Source organism: Mastigoproctus giganteus, chromosome 11, assembly GCF_048544385.1.
Source record: "Mastigoproctus giganteus isolate SK-2022 chromosome 11, ASM4854438v1, whole genome shotgun sequence".
Lineage (NCBI taxonomy): Eukaryota > Metazoa > Arthropoda > Arachnida > Uropygi > Thelyphonidae > Mastigoproctus > Mastigoproctus giganteus.
The window spans coordinates 147,635,917-147,649,593 of record NC_143585.1 but is presented as its reverse complement, the minus strand read 5'-3'; the positions used below and the strand labels follow the sequence as shown (position 1 = coordinate 147,649,593).

The window sequence follows — 13,677 nt, the reverse complement described above, 5'->3', positions numbered from 1 at the left end:
TCAAAAGTTCCATCTTTTCTAGAAGAAACATCCTCAGCCCAATTACCATAACTGATTTCATTTCTAGATACAACAGAATCATTTTGAAGAAATATTTCATCAGTACTACATGATTCTTCAATATCTTCACCTTTATCTATAATATCAAGTAATTCATGTATTATGCTGTCAAAGGGAGATCCTTGTTGATCTGTAAGACATAACTCACTGGTCTGTTTCTTTGGATCACGAATGTCATATGTCATATTTTTTGATTCCTGAACATTTCTTCTATCTGTAACATCAGGAATGGATTCAGTTTTAGTTGAAATTTCTGTATCCAGCAGTTTTCCTATTTCTTTGTTAGATCTATTACTCTTATCATAAATAGAATGTATTTCAGTTAGTGTTTCAGCATTATCTCTTTCATATTCCTGTACTTGTGCTTCTGTGTCAGTTTCATAAGAAACAGGTGGTATAGCAGGTAGAGGGTACTCTTCTTTTATATTTACAGGTGAATATTTGTTCATTACATTTACACTGCCTTTATCTGTGAGACTGTGGGTATCTTTTTCAACATAAGTTTTTTCTGTCAGCAATTGCTTTTCAGTTGTACTTTTAGTGTTAAGTTCTTCGTTTATTTCTTTAATCAAAGCTGAAAGTGTTCTTTCATATAGATATTTTGCAATATTATCAAGATGGTCTGTTATAATATATTTTTCTGATGTCCTTTCATCTCTTGGCTCACTTTCTTTAAATATTTTTCCAAATTCAGTTTCTTGAAGTGATTTTCGAAGTTTGTACAAACTATTAATTTCATGATCAAATTCTTTACCTTTTTCATATGACACTTCACTTTCTTTAAATCTGATTTCTTCAGTTGTCATGATAGGTTTGAAGATCAACTCATCTTTAAATTCTTCTTCTTCCCAAGAATTGCTTTCTTCACATATCTCTTTTCTAGGTGTATGTTCTTTTAAAATGGCTGATTCAGAAGCTATATTAGTATTATCAGGTAGATAAGATAAAGACTTTTTACCGTGCAACTCTTCTAAAGCACATGAAATTATATTTGCAATTGATAAACTAGCAACAGATGTAAGATTTTCTTTAGTACCATCTTTTCTGTGAGATAATAATGAAGGAATAATTTTTTCATATTCTTTTGTTTTAACTGTCTTCTGTGGTTCATGATGGAGGACCTGTTCAGATTTGCTGGCTTTAACTTGGGGTTCAAAAGACTTATTGAAAATCTTTTCTCCATGTGGTGAAACAGACAGGATAGTTTTATTGAGCTTTTTATGATCGAGTTCTTCTAGAGCAGATAAAATTACATTTTCAGTGGACAGTATAGCTACTGATATAAGATTTTCCATAGAATTGCCGTTTTGGCTAGAAAATAATAACGGAATATTTTCTTCATGTTCCTTTCTTGGAACCAGCTTTTCAGCCTCGAGTAAGAACTCTTTAGATCTGCTAGATCTTGTGTCATCTTCAACTTCTGTTTTTCTGGTAACCATTTCTTCATATTCAACATTGGAACTAAAAGGTTTTGGACTGATATCATCACTGGGAATAAAATTAGATTCACTATAAAGTGGGGTTAGGATATTTTCTGAGTTAACAGTGGTGTCCTGAAAAACAAATAAAATTACTTACTAAAAATATATATTAATAGTAAATAATAGAACAGATATAGTATAAAACTTTTATAACATCATGGAATAATCATCATTCAATTTTAGAAATTTCTTCATTTATAAACTAAGAGCACAGAAAAAAAGAAAATTATCATTAAATATCTTATTATTATTATGAGCCATATGGTGCAAGGAAGCCTGAGGCTTATGCTGCAACAGCCAAAAAAAAAATTTCTGAGTCACTCTGTGTTGAGAGAGAGAGAAGTAGAAGGGAATCACCAAGAAAGAAAAGAATGATGATATCCAGCTCAGGATTCTGGGTGTGCCAAAGCTCACATCTGGTGAGTGTGATAACCATTTTGTGGTTAAACCATTAATAATAACCAATTTGTTTTGTAATAACCATTTTGTGGTTAAAACCACAAAATGGTTATTACAAAAGTGAAATCATTAAGGTTATCACCTTTATAAAATATGGATTTAATTTTATATTAGTTTTTCAGCAGACTAAGTGGACACCACTGACACTATTAAAGCAAATCCAACTAGCTTTACACAAAGCCAGTTATTGTTGTTTGGAGGTTTAAATGTCCATTTGCAACAAGAACCATAGTACACCACACTTCAGGTTAAAACACTTATATTAGAAGTTTATCGTCAAGTAGTAATTATCAAATAGTTATTACAAAAGTGAAATCATTAAGGTTATCACCTTTATAAAATATGGATTTAATTTTATATTAGTTTTTCAGCAGACTGTAAGTGGACACCACTGACACTATTAAAGCAAATCCAACTAGCCTTACACAAAGCCAGTTATTGTTGTTTGGAGGTTTAAATGTCCATTTGCAACAAGAACCATAGTACACCACACTTCAGGTTAAAACACTTATATTAGAAGTTTATCGTCAAGTAGTAATTATCAAATAGTTAAATAATTCTGACTGATTTATTAGGCATGGTCCTACTGTATTTCTCAATTCAATTTTAATATGATATGCCCAGATGACATTTTTTCTGACAATTCATCATGTTATATTCTTGAAACTGAATCTTGTATTTATTATTTATTTAATTTTTATCGCATATCTTTAAATATGTATCAACATCCCCCATTATCTATAAAGCCAATCCTGCAATAATTTCCTTTGCTGCCTCAATTACTATAACTGGATAGATCCCATCCACCCCAGGTGCCTTCTTTTTATGTTAAGCTTCAACAATTTCCCTTCCATTTTGCTCTCAATTATCACTAAATCATTTAACTCCTGTTAGATTTTGAAGAACTTCGGGTAGTCCCCTTCCTAAAGAATTCCTCATGCATGAATGTAGAAGCAAAATAACTACTCATTTTGTCAGCAATCTGAGCAGGATCACCAACAGTTAAATCATTGACACCAAGACCAATGTGATTCAACCCCTTCCTTCTACTATTAAGAAGAAAAGCAGCAAAGAAGTCTTTGCTGCTTTTCTTTGCCAGACACTGACTCAAAATCTGCCCCAGCTTGTTTAATCTCTTTTGTGGCTTGATTGCAGACTAGTTTATATATGCTATAGGCTTTTGTATCCTGATAATTTGTATACATCCCATGTTTTTTTTTTTTTTTTTTTTGTCACAAGTCTCATCAGTCCATATGATATCCATTTAGGTCTAAGCCTGGAACAGTATTTCTTAGTTGGTATGAAAAGCCTAGGAGCTCTATGATTACTTCTTTGAATATTTTCCATTTAGAATTTGCAGTTCAGACTATCAGATAGTCCCATTGTATAGAATTTAAAAACTGTTAGTAAATCCCACATCAGTATACTATGTTCGCGTGACAAACCACAAGTTCCTCAATGTCACACTAAGGCATTGGAAAGTTAAAATCCCCCATTAAAGACTGATTTTCTGGCCCACTATATCTCTATATATCTGTTTGTTAAATTCATCAGTTAATAGGACTATAACACACCCATATTCTCTCTTTTTTTTGTTTTCCCAGTGCTTATGTCACAGTGTATATTGACTGGCGATTCAAGTCGACTGAATGTATTGCCTTAGTTTTAATATGCTTCTTAGCTAAGAGCATAACTTCCTCCTTTCCTGTCTGTCCTTTCTCAGAAAGTACACGGCTATGATTGCCTGAATCAAGAGGGCAGACTGGACCTCAGGCAAAGGGCACTGGTACTAATTTATAAATCCATTGGTGCGTATTGTCTGCTATGGTCTAGCGCACCAGAGCTACCCTGGTAGAGAACAAAAAGAAGTTAGAATCCATACAAAGAGCAATGCTCCTCACAGTTACCAGAGCCTGCTATACCATGAGCACACCTGCCCTTCAAGTCCTAGCTGGCTATCTGCCCCTTTATCTAGAGGTAGTTAAAAGAAGCCTTTTCCATAGGCTCAAGAAAGGGAAGCCCCAGGATACTAAACATACACCTGGATCTAGCTAGCAACCCCAAAAGGGAACGTAAATAAATTGTTGAAAAGGTACACGAAATCTGACAGGGTTCTTGGGACAATGCCACCAAGGGTGCCATTACAAAACTCTTCTTCCTTTATGCTCTTCACTTTAATCTCTGGCTTCCTCTCTGGTTCTCACCAGGTCTTGTAGACCTGGTGAGAACCAGAGTGACATTTCTAGTTAAAGCTTCTCCAAAGTTCAGAAGAAACTACATCTAGTTCTCACAAAATTTGGGCAGTCAGTGTCAACTTGGACGTCGTGAAAATCAGAAGAAATATTCAGGAAGTTGTACTGTAACATATATAGAATAAATTCATCCCAAGGTTACAAGGCAGGTTGAAGATCTACACACAAATGATGCCATACTGTGTGAGCCCCATCACAAGCCTTAGTAGGCCCAATGCCGGACATGACTAAATTTAATACCCACTAATATTGAACGTTTAACAGCAGCGACATTCAAGACCACTGGTATGAAAACAGAATGAACAACTTGCCAGCACACTCACTGACACCACTTGACATCCAATCCAAATTGGATTATGAGTATAGTGGAAAGAACAAAGCCACACTCCTAAGCTGGACTGACATAAGAAAATGTAAACACTACCCCTTTGCAGCTTGTCCTACCCCTTTTTGGGGTAAGGCAAGCTACAAACCCCATCTGGGATAAGATTAGTTGCTAACCCCTTTGGGGGATAGGACTGATTCCTGGCATACGGTGTCTTATAGCATTCTCTTGGGAGCATCTGCCTCCCATGACTTTACTCCCTGGGGTTGATCCCCTTCCCCATTAATCTTCAACCTCTAGTAGGCCCCCTTCTTTGTGGCCTACTATCTTTTTAAACTTCATTCTGACTCGCCTTTCTTCTCTATTTCCTTGTTCACCCATTTCAAAAAAAAAAAAATTTATTTATTTTTTTTCCTTTTCTTTCTTTTCTCTGTTAAGAAGCCCAGGTGATCCTGGCAGAGAGCAGCCAGAGTATGGTGGACAGTCTAGCTCACCTAGTGGTGAGCCACTGGGAGGTTGTTGCTGTTGTGGTAAGGGAAGCCCCAAGATACTAAACATACAACTAGAAGGGCTACTTAGGCCATATTGTGCCTTCCAATATCATTTAAATTAGTGTAAGCTTTCTTTAAATTATTTACTTGTTTAATTATTGTTTTGTTTTAAATTGACAGAATACCCTTGGTGTGAATGAGAATGTTTTGAGATGAATAGAACAAAAATGTTGCCTTGAAAAGTAGGGGGGGGGGAGAACCCTATAGAATGTAAAAATAAAAAATTAATAAAAAATGGTGTGTGAGCGAATGATATTAAGTGCATGTTCTATTCCAGCCTCTCCACCAGTTAGGCCATGGGAACCTTATGGACCCCCCCCCCCCAAAGCCCATCGATGCTGTTCACTGTTCTTAGCCGGCATGGTGTGGGTTGTTGACACTGGCCAGGACAGGACCTTTGTCCCAGGTGTGACACTCCACCAGCACAGCTGAACTGCTGCCATTAGGCATTCCTAGTCATGCTCCCTTGTGTGGTCCTTTGCCTCCAATCCCCGGGCAGGAGGAGGAGGAGGTAACCCTTAGTTCCTCCCCCCCTTCACTGCCCCTCTGGTGGGGCTTGGGCCTGCTGCACTGACTTGGGGGTCATCTTCTCTATGGATCCTGTATCTCTGTCTTTTCCTCCCACCCTCAGTGTCTCCCCCTCTAACATACAACTACTAGCATCTGAATCATCTCTAAATTGCTTGAGCCATACAACCAAAAACTTAATAACATTAGATAATCGCATAACTAGTTTTGGCTGACCCATATCTATAGCGTTTTTTTTTTTTTTTTTAAGGTCCTAGCCACTAAAATTTCAGGAAATCAGGTGGCAGGAATTGTCAGAGTAAATAACTGTAATACTAGTGTACCTGGTCTGCCTCCACAGGGAGGAGTGTGGGTAATGTTTGGGTCCCATTAGGAGCCCAGCGGCTAAATGACCAGAGGAACAACGGTACATGACACTACACATATACAAAATCCATAAACCTTTAAACCTCTGTTATTGACAGTGTTCTGTTTCACACCCACAATGTATACTACGTGAAGATGGGGGGTACCCCTGGTGCCATTTGACACTAAACACACTCTACTCCCAAATCAGATGTCTTGGAAACCACTGACAAACCAGACGGAACCAATCCTGTGTTGGGTGGATTCTGTAAATAGACAGTATTATTCAGTCTGAAACTGGGGATCATTCCCCTACCCAGCTAGACATAGAAGAAAACACTGAATATGATAATGCCAATATTGAACCTCTGTTTACTATACAAGACTTAGAAATAGCACTATCTAAAACCAAAAACAATAAATGCCCAGGTTTTGACTTCTTAGAGGTTGAGATAATCAAAAAATTAGTGGAAATAGCACCAGACAAATTAATAGCATTATATAATAACTGTATGACAGGAAGGTATATTCCCAAAAATAAGGAAAAAAGCTGTGTTAAGATTAATTCTCAAAAACCCAGAGAAACCAGCTACTGATCCCAAATCAAATAGACCAATAGCCCTACTCCATGAGACTAATGTACAGTAGACTCAATTTCCCGGCTAATCCAAAAATACAGTAAGTCCCCGACATACGTAAGAGATACGTTCCAGGACTTCTTACGTAAGTCGAGTTTTATGAACTTGGGAATGACTAATAAAATATTGCTACTATATCCCTGACATGCCAAAATTACAAAAACCACATAATATTTTCAGAAGAATGAAGAAAAATAGTTATATATTTTTTATTAGTTCAATTAAAAACTTTATCTGGGGACAGCAGTGAAGCATATGGAGTGGCATATAAGAAAAGAAAACATAAAAGGAAGAAAAAACGCATATTATTTTAAGTACATGTTATTGTAGTCTCCTCTACTAGAGAAGCATTATTTATTTCAAGTAGTGCAATACCCGGTAACTCGTGAAGGTAGCCACAATATGAGATAAAATCTAAACGATGCTACACTATGTATGTAGTTAAACTTATGGGTAAACTATGGTGCACTGATATTATATACAGTAATACCCCGACTTATGCGAACTCGGAGTTACGCAGTTTTGATTTTTTTGTTTGGCAGCACTGCCGCCCACTATCTTCAAGGTCGTTTTTCATATGTTATCGATATACGGTGCGACGGCAGAGAATGAGAGCGAAAGATGAACAAAATTCATCTTTACTGTGCATGAGCTGCACACATATACAAGAATTTGTATTCCAACTGTCGTATTTATATGTGTGCGTTCGAATTCGTGCTCAACTTTTGTCGGAAATTACATCGTTTTCACAAGAGAAATGGATCACGTCGGTCGAGCCGTATACAGTCAGTCCTCGTATAACACGTGTTTACACTACACGAATTCGATCATACACTATTTATAAATACGGTAACGATATCTTATAATATAACACGAACCAAATTGGCTTATGCACGATTCGCCTTTGTGTTTACAAGAAATGGCAGTCGAACGCAGAATCACCCCAACCGTACGCAACACGATAGGAATGAAGAGAAGATTCAGAAAATGTATTTATGTTTTTTATATCAGTGAAGGGGAAACACATTTCACCATAAAACCAACACAATTCCAGCTATCAGTATGCAATTAGATCGAGTTTACTACCAGTTTACAACAGATTCCACTAGCAGAAATGCAACTGGATTGTTATTGTTTTATGGTAGTAACCCCTAGAAATGTGAGGTGTTAATAGCGTATCTCTGCCTTTATGGTGTTGTTTATTCAGTTGCTATATGCGCGCAGCTTTCTTTATGCATATCAAGCGTGCCTCCTCGTTTTGTAATTGGGCTTTATTCCCTAAAAATGAGTAAAATACTTAAAAGGTGTGAAAAGGAAGTGTACTGGTGAAGACACTGCAGATTCAGAGAGAAAAAGAAAAGCAATTATCGATAAACAGAGGCGGACTGGGTCAAAAATTCTTACCCGGAAAAATTTGTAGTGGCCTCATACTATGGTTTATGGCCAAAATCACACCGGCCTCTGGGGTTTCCCCGGTAAGGCTTATGGCCAGTCCGCCTCTGTCGATAGAGAAAAAATATGAAATTGTGAAATGTTTTGAGCGAAATGAAAGACCATGTGATATTGCACGTGCTACAGGCCTAAATGAAGCAACGGCGAAAAGCTCATGACAATTGCAAACTTGACAGGTTGAAAATTGAAAAGGGCTCAATTGTAAGGGGCTTAAAAATTTTAGAAAACATAGACTCCAACTAAGAACGCGTTATAGCTATAAAGCAAGAAATAAAAAAATTATTAGCTTGCTACGAAGAAATTCTGCGTGAAAAAAAGAAGGCGCTGTGTTGTCAGACGAATTTGTTAGATTTTATGAAGCCGTCAACATCGAAATAACTTTTTTATGTAAGTCATTTATTTTTTTAATACATATTTTGTATTAATATGTATAAAGAACTGCAATTTTATTAATATTTTTCTTCTAAAGTAGTGTTTTTGTTAGTCCTTGGTCCCAATTAAACAAAATTTATATGTATTTATATGCAAAGTTGTACCCCGACTTACGCGAATTCGACTTAAGTGATTTTCGTCGGACCCACCTATCGAGTAACTTCGGGGTATTACTGTAGTTAATTTCTACCCATAACATATTATGCCTTGTGGATTTATTCTTCGACATAGATTCGTTCAGTTCGGATATTGTGAGTGGTTGGTTATAGGGTAAAGGACACGTAGCTTTGAAGTTCAGTTTCCTTTTCTCAGCTTCAGCTTTAATTTTTTAAAAAGATGGGTGATATGCACTTGAGGCAGACAATTCACAGAACACAGTTCCTAAGGCATTGGCAATCTCCCCTGGAGAGATCTCCTTCCCATTTTAGTCAATAATAGGAGAAGGTGATATATGATATTTCCTGCTTAGCTTCTTTATTTTTTCCCAGATTATTCAAGTATCAGTATCTTTGTTGATTAAGGAGGCAAATTTTACCCATGAATCTTTTGGCCTTTTGCCAGATGTAACGAGCTTTATCTCTCAGTCTCTTGAAGTTAATAAGGCAGTGGTGGAATATTTGCAGAAGGTGTTCTATGCTGCTTTTTTTTTCCTCTTTTCGCTTTGTTACAATCACTATTCCACCAGTGATTGGTATGTCGATGGTTCCTTATTTGAGACTGTGAGATGGTGGCTGTTGCAGCTCCATTGTAATATGATTGGTGACAGTGTCAATAGCAGAAGATTCAATCATGTCATCATCAAAAGATACATGATTCGGAAATTTTGCCCAGTCTGCTTTGAAAAATTTCCGTTTGAAAATTTTGAATTCTACAAATCAGCAGATAGTGATCCCTGTTTAGAGGATTGTCATGTACTGCCCACTCAATAGTTGGAAAGAGGATCAGAGAGCAGATTCACAGATCTATTGCACTTGTTGACCCAGTAGGAAAATGGATGTAAGTGGGTAAGCCAGTGTCAATAGTGTCAAATTCTCTCTGTCAAGTAGCATTTCAATAAGCTCACCACGTCCATCTGAGACCAGAGAACCCCACAATGGATGATGTCCATTAAAATAAGATTTTTCAGATCATGAATTGTGCATGCATAGTTTGGCAGAAGATATATTGAGACTACTGTCAATGTGATACCGATTACTATATGTGTCGCAACACCTTCTAATGGTGTTTGCAGTGGAATGCGCCTGGAGGGGACTCGTGATTCCACGAGTACGGCTAATCCTCCATGGGTGCTGTTAATTTCAGTTCGATCTTTTTTAAAGATAGTATAGTTTTTGACTGAAACAGATTTTTGGTGTTAAATTCGTTTCTTGTAGGCACATGGCAGCAGGATTTAAATGGTAAATTCATTCATAGATATCAATATTGCTGCAAAAACCTCTGCAATTCCATTGTAAAATTTGTTCCATTATTTAATTTTGTGAGTGGAAGATGAGTCTGTTTTTTGTGAGTGGCTTGTTTATATCTGTTGAGTTTTGATTTTTCTTTTCTAGAAAAAGTAGGGTGTCCTGATTCGTCGCTTTCTTCCATATCATCATCTGCATGTATTTCAAGCAGATCTGCTTGGTTGGTTGTATCATCTGTGACCATGCTTGATAGATAAGATTGCTTCACCTCAACAGGATCTGATTTTTGCAAATTATCCACTGCTTGATAATGGGGAAGTCTCTCGGATGGAACTGGTGTATTATTGCATTTCTCTACTACGTTTGGTGGAGATGGATGCTGTACCAAGATGACTGATTGTGCCCAGTCTGAGATCGATGTGTCTGGAGGGATGGACACTTCTGTCTGACATGCTACTGATTGGTGACTAAGTAGCAGAATCATTGGTGCATTTTGGCACCAATGATTCTGCAAAATACGGGGGGGGGGGTATGTCTGTACCCTGACCTAGATAAAACATCAATAGGAAGATACCTACATATTCAGTAACTAACGTGATATTTCATTCCCGTAGGTGATCGCACACCAGAGGTGGAATCTGAGAAAGAACGCTATGGTTGGCAAAGTGGAGTATCAAGCAGTGATCAAATTCCTGCATTTGCAGGGCAAGAGAGCTCAGGAAATTGAGGAAGAAATGAAAGCTGTGTTATGGGCAGAATTAATTATCCTATGACACTGTAAAAAAGTGGAAACGGGAGTTTTAGTGCGGTCGTACAAGTGCCTTTGATGAGCCAAGAGAAGGAAGCTATCAACATCCACAGATAGTGAGACAGTTGCAAAGGTTGAGCAGCTGATGCCAAGTGACAATTTCATCGCAAATGCAGTAGGAATTAGTTATGGGTCTGCCCACAGCATTTTACATGACCATCTGCACGTCTAAGGTCTCCACACGATGGGTTCCAAGATTACTGACGCATTTGCAGAAGCAATGTCGAATCTCAATGTTCTCGCCAACTGTTGGATTTGTGCTACTGCAGCACGCATGCTATTCTTCTGACCTAGTGCCGTCATGCTTCTTGTTTCAAGAAATGAAGAAATTGCATGGACGCCGCTTTGATTCATCTCAGGAAGTCATCAGTGAAGTGGAATCGGGGCAAAAAGTGTGGACTTCTATGATCAAGGCAGTAAACAAATGATCCGTAGATGGGAATGTGTTACTATATGTGGAGAGTACATAGAAAAGGATTAAAGTTCCTGTGAAATTTCACCTTTCTAGGGCTATTATTTCTAGGTTGTATTTTTTGTATTTTTTTTTTTTTTTGTATTTTTTACTCCAACTTCCAGAGGTTGCAGCCTTTGGAGTATGCTGGATGGTTTCCCTTGCAATTAGGACACTGCGGAGTGTATCCAATCAGATTTGCAAACAAGATCACCCCTTAACCCATGCTGTGCTGAAATATAACTATACTCCTGTCTAGAGTGTTCTACATTACTTCTTTAACCAGTGACTCCATTATTTTCTCTGGAACAGAAGTCAAGCTAACAGATCTGTAATTACTCATTGTGAATGAGTAATTCACAATGAGTAATGATCTCCCATTGTGAATTGGGGACATTTGCATATCTGCAGTTTATAGAGACCTCCCCCATATTCAGGACTGCTCTCATAATAAAGAAATTTTCTGTTTATACCCTGTGGCAACCACTCAGGCAGAGGAGATCACAAGATAGAGATTACAAGAACCAGCACCATATTTAGCGGTCATGTGAACTTTAACCCCAGTCACACAGCACATATACTTATGTACCCTTGCACCTTATCACTCAGCATTTCTTTATCCCTTTTGCTCTCTCTTTTAGTATAGCTGGATATATTCCATCCACAACAGGAAGATGCAAAATGCCTATGCAATTTGTCAGCAACTTGAACGGATCAACAATTAAATGATTCATTCCTTTCCTTCTACTGTTTACGTAAGTGAAGAAGAAGTCTTTTCTACATTTCTTTGCTTCAATTTCCAAAGACTTCTTGTAGCTTGATTGTAGACTAGTTAATTTCTACTGTAGGATTCTATATCACCTCAATTTATATGCATCCCATGCATTTTTCTACAGTGCAAGTCTCACTAGTTCATCCGACATCCTTTACGAATGCAAAATCCCTTTCCCTGGTCTTTGACAGCAGTTAAATCTTTAAGCAACTCGTGCATTAATACATTGTGATCACTGCCACATAGTGGGTCTTTTATATGCACAATCTTAATGCAAGTAGAATCACTGCTAATAATCAGATCAAGAAAGATGCTTTCTCTTATCTCTTTAACATGCTGCTGTAGGAAACAATCACCAATAAATTCACAAACGTTTTGCTAATGTGAATGACCAATCCACGTGATCCAGTCAATATTTGGAAAGGCTTCTTTGACTACCTCCTCCATATGTTTGTACATTGTTCATTTTACTCATCACAGTCATAAGACCTATAACGTACTCCTACCCTCATCTTGTTTCCTTAGTGCTTATGTCACACCAAACTGACTCAACGATTCGCTGGCCACCCATGTCCACTGAATAAAATCCTCTGATTTTGTATGTTTCTTAACTAAGAGCACCTTTTTAACTAATATTTGCTAATGCTATTGAGGCAGTGTTAATTGGTTCGGAAAACTGCTAGCTTGGGTCGGAATTCACAGACTAATAGATTAACAGTAACCACAGGCAGAGGTGGAAGCAATTCACTTTCTTATAGGAGGTTATGCTGTTAGTTAAGAAACACAAATTTTTAAGGATGTACATCCAGTTGACATTGGAGAACAGTGTAAGGCTGAGTCAGTTTGGTGTGAGATAAGCACTGGGAAATAAAAAATGAGGCTTGGAGCATGTTATAGACCTACTGATTCTATTGAATACAAAAAACAACTACACAAAGGAAGAGTGGGCTAGGAAATCAGAATAACTCTAATAATGGGGAATTTTAACTTCCCAGATATTGACTGTAACTTGTGAATTGGTCAGTTGCACACGTGGATTTACTGGATAATTGTTTTCTACAGCAGGATGTTCGAGAGGAAACCAGAAAGAGTATTACCCTTGATTTGATTATCAGCAGTGATATTCATGTATCAGGAATTTGCAGATAAAGGAACCATTTGGTGGCAGTGACCACAATGTACTGATGTGGAATTTACTTAAATATGTAACTACCCTCAGGGATAAAGGGAGGGTTTTTGCTTTCATAAAGGTGACTACAATGGTCTCAGACAATTTTTAAATTCTATACAGTGGGACCAACTGATGATGATACGAACGACAAATTCTAAATGGAAAGCATTCAAGGAAATAATGTTGGAAGTTACTAGGCTTTTCATACCAACTAAGAAATACTGTTTAAGGTATTTAAGAAATACATTAATGACTAATTGGATGTCAGATGAACTAATGAGACTTGTGGCAGAGAAGAAAAATGCATGGGATGCATATAAATTATCAGGCGACACAGAAGACTATGGAAGATATAAACTAGCCTGTAATCAAGTTATAGTAGTAGTAGTGGCATGCGATGCAAGAAAACAAGTGTATGAGCTTATGCAGCATCATCCATTAAAAAAAAAAAAAATCACACCATTCCCTCCAAATGCCTGTCCAGTTCCTCCTCAAATTTATTCAACCTATCAAATTCCACAACAACAGATGGAAGTTTGTTCCAGCAAT

At 37.4% G+C, this 13,677-nt stretch overlaps 1 protein-coding gene across 1 annotated transcript in view; it reads right to left on the bottom strand.

Moving 5' to 3' along the window:
• The window catches only part of LOC150078506 (uncharacterized), a 365,826-nt gene continuing 352,149 nt past the window's right edge, over positions 1–13,677 (bottom strand). Inside the window, exons 10-11 of the mRNA XM_090384588.1 lie at positions 72–1,613; positions 1–18 (exon numbers count right to left, since the gene is read on the bottom strand). Coding sequence (XP_090240714.1) covers positions 1–18; positions 72–1,613 — 1,560 coding nt within the window. The remainder of the gene's footprint in view (positions 19–71; positions 1,614–13,677) is intronic.